The sequence below is a fragment of the Parambassis ranga genome, chromosome 3, assembly GCF_900634625.1.
Source record: "Parambassis ranga chromosome 3, fParRan2.1, whole genome shotgun sequence".
Taxonomy (NCBI): Eukaryota; Metazoa; Chordata; class Actinopteri; family Ambassidae; genus Parambassis; species Parambassis ranga.
Window position 1 is genome coordinate 24,751,831 of NC_041024.1, and position 17,833 is coordinate 24,769,663.

Here is a 17,833-nt window from a genome sequence, read left to right on the forward strand (position 1 = left end):
AACAGTTAGCTCCCCCCGTCTGTGCACCGTCGTAGGTTTACAGTATACCTGTCAGCTGGTCCCTGTCTGAGGCTGTGATGATGCAACTCATAAATATTCATTCAGAGTTACATGCAATAAGTGAACACCGTGAGTTCACAGGATATGTTACAAATTATATTCATTTCTGTGTATTTCATAGAGAAATACATTTTAGGACGTCTGTGATATAAAATGTATTAAAAGGCATCACATGGCCTCTGCTCCTCATAGAAACATATTCAGCATATCTATAATGTCTACTAAAGAGCTGTTTAAGTAAGTTCATTGTCATATTTTTAGTGATTTATGATACTGTAACACATGCCAGTATCTGCAGATATTAGTCTTTCAATGATATTTTAGCATAGCAGATGATATCATCATACCACTGACAAATATTCAGCGTGTGCATCATGAATGCAGTTGTTCAGTCAGTCTTCCAACAAAGTTGTGTAAACATTACAACCAAATTATGCAGTATATTGCCATTGTCAATAGACAAAAGGCTGAATAATATTATACTGGTTGGATTTAATTTTGCGCATCAATAAATATTCTCCACTGCATGGTGGTGGGAGGAGGATCCTGGTTCCAGCCTGTCAGCTGTGTGAAGTCCTCCTCCCTGTGCCAGTTCTCTCTCTTCACACCTTTGCTCTCAACTAAAGATATCATTGACTTTCTAAATAAGAGTATGTGTTTCAAATCAATCAAGTTAGGGGAAAAAATCCTTTTGTACAAAGAGAGGAGGGTAAAAGAGGCCATAACTTATGTTTGCACAGGCTCCCCCTGGTTCCAAACTTCATAAAATAGGTTAAACGGAATTCTGTGATGACTTATCCATTTGTAAATTGAATTATTTTAATGTTATTTGTTTTGAGGTAGCAACAGATTAGGTATTTTAACTCACACCTCCCAACATGAGAGCCTCCATTCACAGCCTCACACACTGCTTTCACCACACACCAGTCGCACTGGAGCCTGGAACATTAATTTATTCAAGCACCCTAAAATCTCGCGGTGTTACCATTCAGACATCTTGCATTTTATTAGGTCTGGTGTGAGGATCTGCTCATTAAACGCGCATTCTATATCTGCGTGTGCAGCAAAGACGCGTGTTTTTGTCCGGGCTTTGAATCAGCTCCTTTCTCCGCGATCGCTGATGTGAGGTTGGAGGTGGGACCGAGCCTCGCGTGCCAATCCCGCGGAGTTTAGGCGGTCTCTCACGGGGGCTCTCGAGCCGTATTGTGCGTCATCTCCATCGCCGCCGTTTTGTTATTTTTCTCCGCTGAGGAAACATGGCAACTCCCGCTGCGGTCAACCCGTCCGGTAAGTCGACATTCAGCCTTGAAGGCGAAACGGGATGTTTATCGGTGTAAATGTAGGAATATATAGAAACGCTGGGTTTTGTTCAGACTGTTGCTGAAGAGGTTTGGAGCACCGACAGGCCGCCGAAGCCTGGCTACAGCATCCATCCCCTTCCCCCCACCGAGCCCACGTCCACACGGCCGCTATTCTTCACAGTTTGGCCTCCAAATGTCAAAGGAATTGGATGTTGTTCGTTTCGATGCATTTATCCCGCGGTGTGGTCGTGTTTCTGCTGCTGTTCGCCTCGGTTAAGCTAGCCCCGTGCCTTTAGCCCGCTGCTCTCCTCGATACAAAAGGTTATTTTGCATATCGTTGCCCGACATCACTGCCCTTCATCTGCTGTGTGGTACCACGGATACGTCTGAGCATGTGTTGTCCTAAAAGAGAACATTTATGTCTTATTGTTGTATTTCCCTGTCCATCGCCTGTTGATTCCTTATTGCACAGAAACCCTTTAGATTCACGGACACTGAATCCCGCTGAACCGCTGCCAGTATAATGTGATTCCCACTGTTTTAAAAGCACCGAGCGTAAACATTTTACATTCCCTGTAAAGTCACTCGCTTTCCATCATCAGGTCAATGCAAGAGGATTTTAAACCTGATCTAAACATTAAGGGAAACCCAGTGTTTTCAATAGAAACGAGTGTTAATCTGTTTTTAAAGTTCGGATTAAAGCCACATTATACATCTAATCCAGTTCACACGCATGTGGAATTACTTACTAGATTGTGATATTGCTATGTAACTAATTTTGTGTGAAGCTTTGCATGGCTGAAAATTCTGAACATTGCAATTTTGCAACATTTTAAGTAGCCTAAAGTCTGGTTTAATCCCGCCCAGTGCTTAGTCTGTGAGGGTGGTTTATGAGCATTTGCATGCATGACGTTTGTCATCACACTGACTTATGTTGACACTTTTGTAAAGTGTAGCTGGAATGATTGTTTCTAAAGAGTTTGATGACACTGTTATGATACAATGAATGGTTTTTATACCAGCCGAGGTAACTGCCATGCATGTGCAAAATAAACTGCACCAGTAACAGTAGAGATTGGCAAAGTAATTATTTTTCTAGAGGACAGAGACTAAGCTCCTGAGATCTCCATATCAAAACAGGTCAAGCATATTCTACCTCACGCTCCGTGTCACTTCATTGGCCATGTAAATGAAAAAGGAAAATAAATAAAGAATTTGCTGCTTGTTAGTACCTTAGCTGAATGCAGAGTGTTGAAATGAGGTGCACTTAGAATGAGCAATGACGAGATGAAAAAACACAATCCTGTCAGATTACAAGACAACAAAACCCCGTTCTTTCTCTCATAAAACAAAATTTGCATATTTGGATGGAGTACCAACGCCTCCAGGCCGCTGTCAAAACCTGTAGCTGTAATTGTACCTCTGTGTATGTCATACTTGTTGTAATGTAAGTGTGCATTGAGAGCTATGTGCAGCTCCTCTTTCTGCTGATGACACCCAGTTAGCCTAATGCTTCTACTGTTGCTAACCAGAGAAGGACAAAGTTTAACAGCTGGTCCGGGATCAGCGTTAAGACTTTCCCTGTGTTATGGTACAGTCACGTTGACCTGAGAGCAGATACCTGGTGATGTGGTAACGCTGTGTTATCTGGATTATCTCCAGCTGGCTGTTCCCCAGATCCAATTGGTGTAAGAGCATTTGAAACATGACAAGTAATGATTAGAAATGATCTAATGAGGGTTGCAGGTTTAGAGAGGGCAAAGATGATTTCAGAGCTGTGAATGAAACATATTTAGCTGAAAAACAAAGCTTAACTTACAATGATTATTTTACCTTTCTCTGGATTTTGAACAGTAACATGAGAGAAATCACAACTATTGTGTGTGTGTGTATATATATATATATATATATATATCTATCTACATGTTTGTAGATGGGTTCATGTTCCCTGATCTCTTAAGGTGTTTTAAACTGATCCTATGATGTTGAAAGTTTAAAGCAGAGACAAGAATTTGTCATGTGGGAAACTTTCAGCATTTTAACCACAAAAACACAAGCCAGCAATGTCTAAACATTTGAATTGTTTCATTCCTCAGTACGATCTAAACGACAGCACTTTGTTGTTGATGGCCTGTGTTGAATCTGTGGCATGCTGGTTTGCTGTTTCATAACTTGGTTTTCAGGTTTCAATTTAGCAAAACAGAAAGACTGTGTTGTAGTGAGTGCAGTTCAACAATTATATGAATCTTACAGTGCATCTGGTTTGAACCATAGATTGTCTGAAGGTATAGATTTTCAGATGTTGAGTGGTCGTCCTAAATTCTGTTTGAGAAGATGGGATCAGCAAAGGAAGAAATAAAACATGTTTGTGAAGAGAGGTCTTAGAAGTAAAACCATTTTGAGGTGTAGAGCAGTGATTGGAATGGAAAAACTCTGCTTTCTCCCCTGGTTTTCCAACAGGCTCAGTAATGTTTGCCCCCAGGGCTTTTCAGCTTTCGGCTGTCTGAGGATGCATATGTAACTGAGTTAAAACCAGGCTTCTGTATGTGACTGTTACTGTTTCTCTTTTAAGTGTAAGTTAACATGCAGCTCTGAGCCCAACTCCACCTCCTGCATAAATTTTAAAAATGCTAAAAAGTGGGCAGAGCAGCAGAGGAGGGGCCTTCAACATCTGTTTGCTTCTCTTTCTGCTCACATACTCTGCACTTTAATACAGCTGGATTTCCATCAGAGCTGTTTGGATTTACACATTTGTTTTGTCTGTGTTGCTTACAGATTATGGAAAAGATACAAAATAACAGAAATGCAGATTGTTAGGACAACACATTCACCCACCTTGTCACCAGCAGGAAAACTTTGAATGATGTTTCAAGGCTGTTAAAACAATTGGTTTTGTGAATATAGCACACAGCAAATGTGTTGCCCAGGCTGGGACTTCTCACCATTGTAGCCGTGAAAATAAAAGAGAAGCGGGTCTGTCCTCATTGAAACCACTTCAACTGTGTCATGTCACATACCTGTGAATAATACAGTCGCCTTTATACACTTAAATCATCAGTCTTTTGATGAAACGTGTCCATCTGGTGCAAAAACAACTGTGTGCCGTTTTTGGAGTTGGTGAAAATGGATCCATTGTTGAGTGCATTTGTGAGCATGTGTTCCAAGCTGCTTTAAGTGCCCAGTCTGCAGTGTTAAAATTTTGATTTTCTCTGGCATAATATAGAACACAGGTGATGGATGGTAACACCATTACCTACAGAAACTGTTTGGAATATCTTATTTTTTCCTCCAGCACTTCACTCCTGACTAACCCTTTATTGTTGCTCGTCAGATTAAGCAGCAGCAGAATTAGATGCTGAAGATGTTATGCACTAGTCAACCAACAGTTAAAAGTTACTTTTGGCTGGTGGTGTATGTGTAACTCTAAAGATCATTGCATTGTAAAGCTACTGGTATGGTGTGGATAACTTTGAACTATAACTATATGCCAGCATAAAATAGTTTAATGGTTTTAATTACATACACAAGATACCCTTCACTTTAAGTTGAAAATAATGTAATAAATGTAAGATTATTATTTTGACATTTTAATTTAATTTGCACTAAAATTTGTATTGTAAATCTGCAGCTATAGGCTGAAACCAGGAGTGAGTAGAATATTAATGTTAACAAATGTTAAATGTTTACTTGTATTTTGCTACAAGGGGGTAGCTGCTCTGAAATGACCTCACACATATTTATATGTACAGTATCTCATCAGGTAATAACTGATGTAGAATATCATTGCACTTGGGGACAGCAGTGGCGCAGTGGTATAGTCCAGTAACCGGAAGGTTGGTGGTTCAATCCCAACTCCTCCCTAGCCGTAAAGGTACTTAAAGTATAGCGATTAACGTTCATACATGAACAATGTGTGCGCTTAGTTTTCTTTTCAGGCTGAAAACCACACTGATTGTGTTATGAAGTTGTCTCTTCATACCCACTGCATGAATGAATGATGGAAGACTGATCTTTGGAAGGCCCTTCGCTGCAATGCGTGTGTGTGAGTGTTTCTCTGGAAGAAAAGACGCGGGGTGGAATGCACACTGTATCAAATATTAACTCTGTTACTTGGTGCACTGAGGCATACCGGAGGGTTTGTTTGGCCTATCCATTGCATCTGGCTGAATGAGTGAGTGAGCGAGTGAATAGAGCGGAAAGATGGAGGGAAAACAGCCAAGCACACAGAATGGGCTTGTGGATGAGGAAAATAATGCAGTGTACATTTAATATTAGAGGAAGATAGAGGCTGAATTGGCAGGCAGTATAATCCCTTGCTGATGTAATGGTACATAATGAACACACACCAGCTTCATGTTGAAAAGAACAGCCAGAATATTTACTGCCATAATTGTCAAATTCAGCTAGAGTATTAGAGAGAACACACTGCAAATTCAGCCTTGCAGTATGCAGCTTAAATCAATGGATACACTGTCTACCACTACACTGACTAATGTGTAATCTAATGTGAGTGATGCTAAAGCCAACTGTATGCTGTTCCTGTCATCTCTTCCAGAAATGGGCAGTGAGTTGCCAGGGACAGTAGCAATGCCAGGAGCAGTTGGATCCGGCCAGGTGAGGATGGGAGGAACCGTGTCAGGTCGAGGGGGCAAGAGGAGATCAGCAGGGTGAGTATCTGCACTAAAGATCAGCTGTCAAAGTCTTTATACTGGTCCAAAAATGAAACCTCTTAAAGTCTCTTGAAGAGTCTCTCACACATATGCATGGTTGTGGTGTTGTGAAGCATACGTTTTAGCAGGTTTACAAAAAATGGTGTATTCTGTTTTCTGATAGGCCAGTGTGCCATCTTGGGTTTAATCAAATGTGTGGAGATGTGTAATAGAGAGAATTATCATTTTTATAAGTTATTAGAAGTCAACCAGCGGTGTTAACTGTTTATCACGATAAAATGGCACTTGTTTTTCACAGTAAGTAGTCGTAAAAGCAAGTAGTAGTTGAAAGTTACGAACAATAATTGTTCGGTTCTATGGTTTATATGGAGAGCAATATGACGTGCAAAAGGCAGTTTCAGATTCTGCATCAGTGCGGAAAGAAACGGAAAAAGAATGGGATGCTTTAGATGAGATTTGTACGTTTGTGTGTTTACATGTGTTGTGTACCATGTGAACCTAATCCTTAGGGGTCAAAGCAGTGCATTTAACCCATGCACCGAGCAATATGCTTACATAAACATGAATAAATAATACAGACCTAGATACAGGCAGTGGTGCAGGGATGCAACAGACATTTTACCTTTCTGTCCAATTGTTGATTTATTTATTCCGCTGTGAGTGTTAGTGCACATGTTTTTGCTGGTGTTTAGGATGATTCCAAGACAGATACACAACAGCTCTCTTTCTGTGCAGACAGTGTTGCACATGTACTGACTATAGAGGTAGATCATGCATAAAATACAGTATGTTTACTTGCACTTAACCAATCGGGTTGCAGCCTGCCTTCTCTAGTATAAGATCATTTCTGAAGGACTATGCGGTTATTGTAGGGTGGTGGGAGCACTAGAATAGAATAGGTGTACATAGGTGATCATGCGTTTTCAACAAAGACTTCAATTCATTATCTTAGACAGTTTTGCAAGTCAATCTACACATATACTGTATATGATTCACATTTAAAACTGAAGTCTATCTAAACCTGCGTATTATAAGCATGCCTTGTGGATTGCCATAGAATCCATAGTGAAACAGGCAAGATTCTCACTTTAGACACTAATATCCTCCAAGATGTCCTGGGCAGAGCGATTTATCATGTTTTATTGTAACATACGTCTTTTACTATGAGAAGTCATCATTGTACTAATAGTCACACTCACAATAGGCAAGAGAAAGAGAAGTGAGGAGATACGGACACAAATCAGCATGGTGACCTCTGCAAGACCATATACAGAGAGTGTTTTTGACCAGTGTTTGAATTTGACAAAATGTGACAAAAAGTAAGATGCAACATCAAGCACAACAAATGCTACATGTATTTTAGTCATTTATTACAGAATGTCCTCAATTCGTAGACAAGGAACAAAGGGGTTACTGTCATTTGTTTCCATGCACATGTGTAAACATTGCTGCCTCAGAGAAAATATGCAAACAGATGGAGAGAATTAGACTTTTAGTAAGTCACATAAAGCTTCACACCACAGAAGAAAAATGTTTACCTTGAAAGGAGTCCTCGCAGGACGATGCAGTCATTGCAGTTTATTTATTTTCTCTGGATTTAGAGATTTTACTGAGGAAACTCTTTCTTGTTAATATTAAAGTTTATTTTGTGAGAACTATCCAGGGTGCTGGTGACAATGGTTGCAGAAGAAATACTTGGACTGGTTCAGATGTAGTTTGACATTCAACGTCTGAGCTCGGAGCACTGGGCATGTGTGTTTATTATTAATAACAATCTGCATTTTACAATACATGACCTTAATGTTGCTGTCACTCCTCCTCCTTTATGCTTCTTATTACATGTTACTTGTTTCATGTTTTATGTATGCAGTAAATCACTCATGCAAATTCCTAGTAATGTAAAAGGTCTTCACTTACATGGCAATAAACACAAATCAGATTCTGGTTCTGGTCAGAGATCTGTGTTTTGTGTTGTCTTATTACTTGGCAGGTCTCTGCCATTGTTTCCGATGCAGGTTCTGGCTCATCATCACAACACAATAGTTAAATATGGTTAATTTTTTTTAAACCGTTTGCCGCAGTGATTTGATTCCAGTGGTCATCGCTTGTGCCCGTGGAGCCACAGTGCGATGAGAGCATCCGATCTTTAAGCCATCCAGATAAACACACTGAATCACTGGCTCAGTTGTCAGCAGGTGCTGCTTTTAACTTGCATACACATCGGCAGACCTATGAGTATGAGACTGTCACGCTTAACTGACGTCTGCTGGTTTTCCCCAGAAACTATTTATCATGATAATGTTGTATATGGCCGACCTAGCAGACCTAGTAACTGTCTCCCTGTTTCTCAGAATGGACTTTGATGATGAAGATGGAGAGGGCCCAAGCAAATTTTCAAGGTAAGAACGCAAATGGCATCGGTCCTGTTCAACTTCTTTCATAAAGACCACACAGTTGTTTCAGGGTATCAGCAGGTGCAGTTAAATCTGACACCAGCTTCAGTTCCATTGGTTTTACACTTGATAAAAACACTTGTACCTGCAGATACCCTGTTTGTACCACTGACATGGACACCTCATGACTTATTTTTTATTCCCCCATCAAAAATACAATGCTTTGTTATATATTCTTTTTTAAGAGGATCACTGCATCTCAGCTGTTTTCTCATATTTAATTTTTTATGTTTTGCCTTTTCTTCCTTCTCATATTGTGTATTGTGCAAGTCTTTAGGGTTTGTGTAGTAAGTGCTTTATTTTTGAGCTGAAGCCACAGCTGAGCGGAGTGGTGACAGTGAGGAGGAGGAGCTGCTCTCTGCTGGCCACACAAGGAACTGCAGTCTTAATAATGTACATGTGATCTATGGGGCTACAGGAAATCCTCATATTCATACTATAAAAGGGATTGAAATGTACATAGACTATTCCCATATTTATATCACTCACTGCTGCATGTTATAGTGAGGAGTTTAGGTTTGCCTTACTTCTTTGTATGTGACATCTACTGGTTAGTGATGCAAAGACTAAAGTTGAAAAGAGCACACTCTTATTTTTTCTTATTTTGGTTAATAAGCAATATTTGATTCGCTCATTTTCTAATATTTTTCTTGTCACATCTTGAACGCCTCTTGCTGCCTTGCTCACTGTACCAGGTCCAGTGATGTCACCTTGCTTTGAGTTGTCAGCAGTTAATGTTAATGTCAGTGTGAGCAGTATAAATGAATTCTCAACCTTAGATTCACAATGTAAGTTTTATAATAGCTGGTCCTTACCCACAGTATAGCAGAACACCTTTATGACTTCATCAGCCATTGCCAGCCTGTTCTGTCAGTTTTTATCCATTATTGTTACCATCAGACCATCTGCATCATGCATTAATACATTAAAACCACTGCATGCGAGGAATACGTGAGCACAGTCAGGCAGGTACAATGCTTTTCACCTGTGTGTATGTACAATGTGTTATATGCTGTGTCCTCTCTTCTCTGTAGGTATGATGATGATCAGATTTCTGGTGGAGATAAGGAGAGATATGCAAGGTAGGCCTAGCCAGCTAGGCTCACAGAGGATCCTTCCCTTGACTCAGGGATCGACAGACTGTACAGCCTATCAAAGTGCAAAATCAGGATAAGATTTGTCAACAAAAGTCAGTATTGCTACCTGTGTAGAGATCTCTTTTAGTTAACCTATAAACCAACTATAAGTTAGAGAAACAGTGATAGTGTCATAGACAGGAAGCAGCGAGCTCATCTGGTTAGACATATTCCCTCAGTGCAGAAACAGCTCAACGTTCTCGAGAGCTGGATTGGATAAATGAGGAAACGCCGACGTACTGTAGGTGGTGTGGTGAAATTTGGTTATTTATAACTCATACACAGAATGTCCTAACTTAGTTTACAACCCGAGGCACCATTAACACCCAAAAAATTTTAAAAAGAAAAATAGTGACATAAACCAGGAATTAGACACATCCTCTGGAACAAACATTACCACATACTTTTAGCATTATGTGTTATGGACACATTATGTCATTTACATCACATTTCTTTTTGAAATAGTAGAACACATGCACACGGTGACATTTTGTAAATGAAAGAATCAAACTGATGAATATTAGAAGATGCAGAGTTCTGCTATAAACAAATTATTCACCTGTATTTTATGCAAAGCTCGTTCTTTTTCTGCAGATTAAATACTTACTTGGGGTGGCTCTAACAGCCCTTTTGTTGTAATCTTGTATTTCCCTCTGCTGCCATTTAAGGACAATTGGCCTATGTCAAAGTACAGGTCCTCACAAGAGACCTTGCTGGCTGAATCCTTCTGTTCTTACAAACACATCCATGAGCTCTGTTCACTTTGTCCTGTCAAATGCAGAAATGCTTCGCAAACCGAAATGAGCAGGTGACAAGATTCGGTTTATTACAGTGACAAAGAGCTAGAACGTGGTTCCAAGTTGGTAACCTCCAAGTGCCTCACTGCCCCTTTCTCTGTTGTAGAGAGAACCACAGTGAAATTGAGCGACGCCGGCGCAATAAAATGACTCAGTACATCACCGAGCTGTCAGACATGGTCCCTACCTGCAGCGCCCTGGCTCGGAAACCTGACAAGCTGACCATCTTGCGCATGGCCGTCTCCCACATGAAATCCATGAGGGGCACCGGGAACACATCTACTGATGGGGCCTACAAGCCCTCCTTTCTCACTGAACAGGTAAAGTACGGTCTTTACTGTGATGAAGTGGATCTACATGTATTAAACGTAGCATTGCTTCATGCAGGTATTACTTATTATTAGAGATTCCAGGTCTGAAAGTCTGTGATTTTATAAGGTGATCTAGATTCAGCGTTGTAGATCAGGATTTACCGCTAATCAAAGTTTTTTTTGGAAGAAAATGAGCAGCTGACAGATCATAGACCTTGGATGTATCTGACCTCTTCCTGTAGGAACTGAAGCACCTGATCCTGGAGGCAGCAGATGGCTTCCTGTTTGTGGTTGCTGCAGAAACAGGCCGCGTCATCTACGTATCTGATTCTGTGACACCGGTGCTGAACCATCCCCAGTCCGAGTGGTTCGGCAGCACTCTGTATGAACAGGTCCACCCGGACGATGTAGACAAGCTGAGGGAACAGCTCAGCACTTCAGAGAACTCAATGACAGGTAGAAAAGCCACAATTCTCTTTCAGCTGAATATTTGGTTGATATTTGGATGGTAATTAGTGACTTAGACTGTCACTGTACTCTCTACTAAAGATTGTTGAGATTGTTTTCAATAAGCATTAATTAATTGTTAAAGACACAATTTGTTCAAAATTTATTGTGTTAAGACGGAAAGATAAATATTTAGGTTAGGGCTGGGCTTAAAAATCCTTTTTTTCTGCTGTCCTAAAAACAACACATTTTGGAAATGATTCTTCCAATGTGGGCTGTGTTTTAGCGGGTGTCTCACTCAGCTGCATGCCTCTGAGGTGCTGAAATAATCAAAGAAAACATCTGGGAGTTAAAATTGACAATATGTAGTTAAATTAAATTTTCTGCAACTAGTCAAGTCTCTGTCATGGGGCAGGCTGTGGGCATCATGGAAAGATAATAAAATGCAATAAAAGAAATAGGAAATCTCTATTTTTACTGTGTGTTTTAGCCCATAAAACTCAGCCTGTTGCATCTCAGCCTGCAACATTCAGCATGAAGGCATGCTTCCTTCTGACTGATTGAACCACTACCAAAACTGCGTATTTTAGGGGCAAGCTCCAGCCATGCTGCCATGCTGGCTGCCATGTTCTTTAACATTTAACACATTAGGGTGTGCGACAGGGGTGAAAGTTAAAATCAAATTTCATGAAAAACAAATAGTACTAAAGAGCAAATTCAATTTAATCAATAAAATCAATTTATCACCCAGTGCTTATTTAGGTGGTTGTAAAATTTTGAAGAGCACCGTTACAATTAGGATCTCTTTCGGTAAAGGTTTTGATAAGAGCAAGTAGTATTTGTACTTAATCACCATTGCCTTAAATGAAATATAAAAATGGTTGCCAGAAGGCATTATTATAAGGTACATTATAAGTCTGAAGTATAACATACTTCAATTATACATCTTGCTTAACAGCAGTTAATAACTGTGAAATAAAAGTGCAGTCCCCAACTTTATGTCATGCAGTCAATCAAATAACATATGGCCACACGTGACTAAGTACAAACTCTGTTGGAAGACACACACATCAAAGCAAGTATTGTTTTCCCCATGTTTAACACACTAAATAAAGCTTATGTGTCATATTGAAATATACAAACAGCTTACATTCTCACAGTGTTCACTAGGGGGCAGCATTGCCTTTTAAATGGAGCCCCCCCAGAGCATCTCAGTAAAGCATGTGAGTTTGTGTCTGTCAGTTTGTCCATCTGACCCCAGAGGCCCGCTAAAATACACAAGAACCCAGCAGTGCCATGTAATGCACACAACATAGTAATCTCAGTGTAGAACTGTGCCAGATGAAAATACACACACACACAGACACATGCATAGCCTTTGAAGTGAGTTAAGTTTCTTTTACTGGAACTAAAGCAGCATGTTTGGGTGAGCTCGCTCTCTGCTTTTTCTGTTGCTCGCTGTTTGAACTTTATTATGACTACATGTTTTTCCAGCATGCCGACGTGGAAGGACTGAACAAAAATAAGCTAACAAGTGATGCTTTCCTGCACACCAGTTGTTGCTGTCTGTTGTTAAGACATCGATTTATGATTTTTATTTGTTTTTGCCAAATGAGAGGAATGTAGAAGCACATAGAGTTTATAAAGCATTTAGAACCCTCTGAACAGCTCTGTAAGCCTGTAGCATGTTTTGTAAGCCAGGCCAGGATTTTTTTTGATTTTTAAGGATGTGGTTAGGCCATGCAATTACATTTCTTAATGAACAGTTGACCTATTGTTAATTTAAAACAACAGATAACACCTGTTTCCTAATCTGCTTCCAGTCCTAATGCTAAGGTCAGCTGACCCAGATCATTTCAAAAATGTTTTTAAACTCAGCAGTACCAGTCGCTGGAACTCGGATGGTGTAAGACTGTGTAAAAACAGAAAATTCTGCACTCCTCACCACAACTAGGAAGCCACGATTGACTCACTTGTGACCTGAAGTCATTAAGAGTAAAATATTTGGTTGATCTGTAGACTTTCTACTGTAGAGTAGTTACATTAGGCTCCGTGGATTAGAACCCACATTCCCACTCTATAAAAGACTATTTCTATCCTCAGTTCTGTACCTTTACCGTGAAAGTGTGACGTTGCTTTGGATTGGTTCTCCAGGTTAGATCACGCTCCGTCTTGCACTATGAGTATAATGAGTGCATGTAAAGTGTGTTTCAAGCTCTTTGTTGCTTTTTTCCTGTTTCCAAAAAGCAGCAAATGCAGTGTCTGTTTCAGAAACTGCGTGAACAGATAGGTGGCATTGTGCACATCAGGAAAATGAATAAAAAGATGAATGGATGCATAGTGCAGTGAAATTATGTTTTTGAATTTCCACATAGCAATATCTTCAGTCCTGCTGTCTGGGAATAATTTTAGCTCTTTTATGCGTATGTCAAAACAAAAATCCATCAGCATGCTATCAGCTAAAATGTTTATTTTATCATAGGGAGACAAAAGAAGGTTTTACTTGGAAGGCACAATAATGGGATGATGAATCAGAATAAATAGTAATAATCATGGCAAGAGTTAGAAGTATCAGAGTTGTTTAAGTTTGTTTATTAGAAATTAGTGTTTGCTTGTTTATTTGCTTTTGGGTGTGTATGAGATCCATATGGTCTTCTTTTAAATATTATATTTATTAAGACTGAATTTCAGAATAAAAGACTTGCTGTTGTGCCTTAATAAACCAATTTAGATTTGTCAATAAGGAGATTGCATTAGAAGTCATTGGAAGGTCTAGGGCCCGATCATTGAATCAGTGCTCTCCACAGCTCAGAATTGTGACTTTAGGAATTTGAAGCCATCAATCTATGAAGTTGTGGTACGTCATTTACTACAGGTGGTAGTGATGGCAGAAAGTTGCAGTGAGATCTGTTCCTCAATCAGGTTAATCCTCAAAGACTCAGGGGTGCAGCTCTCCTCACAGTCTAGTCTGTGTGCTTGTGTCGGTGCTGACATCTACAATTATTTTTATAAAGGGCTCACACCTGCTGTGAATACAGCATCCACCCAACACGCATGGCCCAAATTGAGAAAGAACAGAACAGCAGACAGACACAGCTAATTGTCTAATTGTTGTTGATGTAATGCGGTTTGCTATGTGTTTACCATGATGTTCAGTGTTCACCTCTGTCCATCATATCAGGCGCGTGCTTGCGTGTGAGGTTCCTGTTCCCTTTATGTTTACCAGAGACTGAGAATTCCTCCTCCAGCTGGAACGGATCAGTCCTGCATTAATGATGATGGAGACTGATTGTGCAGGTTAAAGCAACAAAAGCAAGCTGTGAGGTCTCACCTTTTTCTTCCTGTGCATCATTGCTGGCCTAACCTTGCATGCACCCCTCTCTGACCTCTGAGGGCCTTTGCAAAATGAGAAACAGAGTAATTCCTTTGATTTTTGCTGTCATTGCTTCTTTACAACAGTGTGGGCACCTGACGGGTTATTCAAAACTCTCTGGGCTGCATTTCTCTGTCTTGTAATTGAAATACCCTGTTTTAATTTGAGCTGCTGTTTGTGTATTAACAGGACGGATTTTAGACCTGAAGACAGGAACAGTGAAGAAGGAGGGACAGCAGTCCTCCATGAGGATGTGCATGGGCTCCAGACGCTCCTTCATCTGCCGCATGAGGTGTGTTTGTGTTTTTGTGTCTTTTCCTTCCTACTTATTCCAATTAGTATGCACTGCATTTAAGCCAGATTCCTTTCACTTCTTCCTATTTATGTTTGTAAATATTCAGTTGTTTAAAACGCATGTAGCTCAATGGCACATGTCAAATGCACTCTATAATAAATTATAGTCATTTGGTGCAGCAGTTAGCCATTCACAAAGTGACAGTCATTACACCTTTTTACAGCCTCAGCTTGACTCTCTCTTCAGAAGGATGTAAAAGAGCTGACTGCGGCAGACACTGAGCACTCCTCACAGCACCTTAACACTGTCACACTGTTAATAAACAACATGGTATATCGTATGATGTTTCAAGCCTTTATAAGATATTCTGCATCAGTTCCTCTTGGTCCTCTGTGGTACATATTCATCTGCTGATTTCCGTCATGTACACTCATGTTCCCCCACCCCCCTGCAGGAACACACAAGCCCAGGGATTAATTTGTGTCAGCATCCTAAGGAGCTGCCAATTGCAACACATACTCACATTACTTCTTTCCTGTTATGGTCTGACTGATGACAGAAATGCTACTACACTACTTATTCACTACTACAAAGCTGTATTTTTATCATATTATATGTATATTTGTTCAGAATACATTAATGTAATGTAACATAGCCTAGCCAGCCACTCACTACCAATTGTAAGCGTTCATCTTAGGTTGCTTGCCTTATTCCAAAATATTTGCAGCCTTTTTTCCTTGCAGCAGTCACTCACCAGCATACATACCGCACTGCACCATTTTAAATGTCCATTCGTACCTGCCTGGTTGTCACTTTGCCTACATCACATGCCTTGATTCTGATTGGTTATATATCTATTTGGTTGCGTTTATTCTATGTATGGGATGGAACAGAAACATAGGCTGGCTGGCCAGGTTTGATGTTATTATGATGCTACTGATAAATATCAGTTGTTACTCCAGTTTATCACTGGAGCTCCCACTACATAAGTGCTTGTTTTTGTTCGCATTTGCCTGGCTAATGGAACACATCTATAGGCTGGCTGGCAATTTGTGTAGAGGCAGTCACTTAGTTATGAGTAACATACTACAGCACAGAACTATATAACTTATAGGCTCAATAAAGCCTGGGCATTACTGTTGGTCCATATCTTTCTATTCTGTTCCTTTTTTTTTATCAGTGTTCGCACACAGTTTTTTGATGACACTCAAGGTTTTGCTTCGTGCTGAGAATGTACTTGTGCACTCTTCAGCTAGAACTATGATAGGTTGCTGCATTTGTTTTACTCCTTTACTTTCTTTTACAGGCGCCTGTGTTTTATTGATAACATGCATTAGCATTGATAGTGCTGGAAATGTGCTTCAAGAGTAAAATATTGTTCTGTAACACTGGCCTTCAAGCTGTCAGTGTGCACACCAGTCTTCTTAATACCACTCGGCAAACGTACAATATATGACTCATACCTTTTAAATTGAGATGATCATGGACCCATAACCTATTTCACACCACATGACCCTTAAGCCATATGCTTCATATCTATAATTCCATATTCTCTCCTGATGCAATAGCATTCAGATTTTTTTCTCCCCTCTGTTGTGGAGTGCTGATGTTTCCACTCTTCACGATAATTAGACCTTGTCAGTCTTTCCATCCATGTATTCTAATAATCATTGCCGTCTGTTGGATAGTGCTATTCTATAGTTTAAGACCTTTTGCAAACCCAGATCCTCCAATCTGTCTGTTTCTTGGTGTTTCATGTCAAAATATGACACAGTTTACCCTACAGCCCTCATTACTCATTGGCTACATACAACATCAAAGCAGCGAGCGTGAACTGCTTAAAGGGTTTGGAAAAGCTTGTGTTTAGTTTAGCAACATAACACACCTTTTCCAACACCCCCCCACTCACATTCTGTTTGTGTCCAAGTGTGTAGAAGCGTCAGGGGCTTTTTAGCCTTGTTTTGTCTGGATCTGTCACAAAGGCCCGAGAGTCGCACGAAAGCCAGTGTGTTATGTTGTTAGGAATCTGTTGAACTGACGTTTTTTTTCTGCCTGCATAATTCAAACAACATGCTGCCGAAAAAGGCTGCAAGCAAACAGTGAAACGCAAACCCCGTCTGTCACACACATCGCCGAGAGCAGCACAGCATGATCAGCAGGCTGAAACATTTCGGGGAAGCCATTATTAGATCCAGGCCCGGTTATGTAATGTTCGGCCACAAGACTAACCTTTCTAAAGAAAAACACCCGCCGTCCACATACTCATGGCCTCAAGGAAACTCAGCTGGAGGCTGTAACCTGTTCATACTTTACAATGAACAAGGATGACATGTAATCAGGCCTCTTTGGACTTACAACTGGGGCAGACATTTCTAAAGTGTGGCCACTCAGTCATCAATCAAGGAAGCTGGAGCACAGTGAGGAAACTCTTAATGAGGATTTTTAATTGGTGTCACACTGTCACAGTCACTACAAACACACACTATAACATAAACGTGATTACACTCTTGTGTTGAGACAAAATTCAGTCAGTTAGCTAATCGCTAGACAAATACAGCCGATGTGACAGGGTTTGGGCTGATGTTGTGATATGAAATTAGTTTAAATACATCATATTCTACAACATAGATAATATATTTAGTGAAGAGGGCAATCGAAAGGGCAATCGCTGTTTTCAGGATGTTTTCAGGATGTTTAGAGATAACACTGATCCTTAAACTTAATTCAGACCATATAGTGCAAAACAACTCCACCTGGTACACATCAGGTTGATGTTAAACTGCCTGCCCCTGCTACCTGTGGGTTTTTTTCCCATCAGTCACTGTTACATCAAGGATGAATAGATCCAGATGCACCTTGACGTGTGGGTAATTCAGCTACAGAAGGCTGTGTTTTGTAGTATAACACCACTTTTCTGTTGATCCATCATGCTGTCTGGCAAAACTGTATCCCATTCGCCAAATGCCACACAAAACTAGCCAGTTACCCTT

The 17,833-nt window shown here is 40.3% G+C and overlaps 1 protein-coding gene across 2 annotated transcripts in view; it reads left to right on the top strand.

Moving 5' to 3' along the window:
• Positions 1–1,055: 1,055 nt before the first annotated feature.
• arnt2 (aryl-hydrocarbon receptor nuclear translocator 2) overlaps positions 1,056–17,833 on the top strand; it is a 35,236-nt gene continuing 18,458 nt past the window's right edge. Inside the window, exons 1-7 of one of the 2 annotated variants that reach the window (XM_028402663.1) lie at positions 1,056–1,347; positions 5,917–6,028; positions 8,383–8,430; positions 9,519–9,566; positions 10,524–10,737; positions 10,971–11,184; positions 14,738–14,840. In XM_028402663.1, the coding sequence (XP_028258464.1) occupies positions 1,317–1,347; positions 5,917–6,028; positions 8,383–8,430; positions 9,519–9,566; positions 10,524–10,737; positions 10,971–11,184; positions 14,738–14,840 (770 nt within the window). In that variant the 5' untranslated portion in view covers positions 1,056–1,316. The remainder of the gene's footprint in view (positions 1,348–5,916; positions 6,029–8,382; positions 8,431–9,518; positions 9,567–10,523; positions 10,738–10,970; positions 11,185–14,737; positions 14,841–17,833) is intronic. The other variant, XM_028402664.1, reaches the window with a different exon arrangement.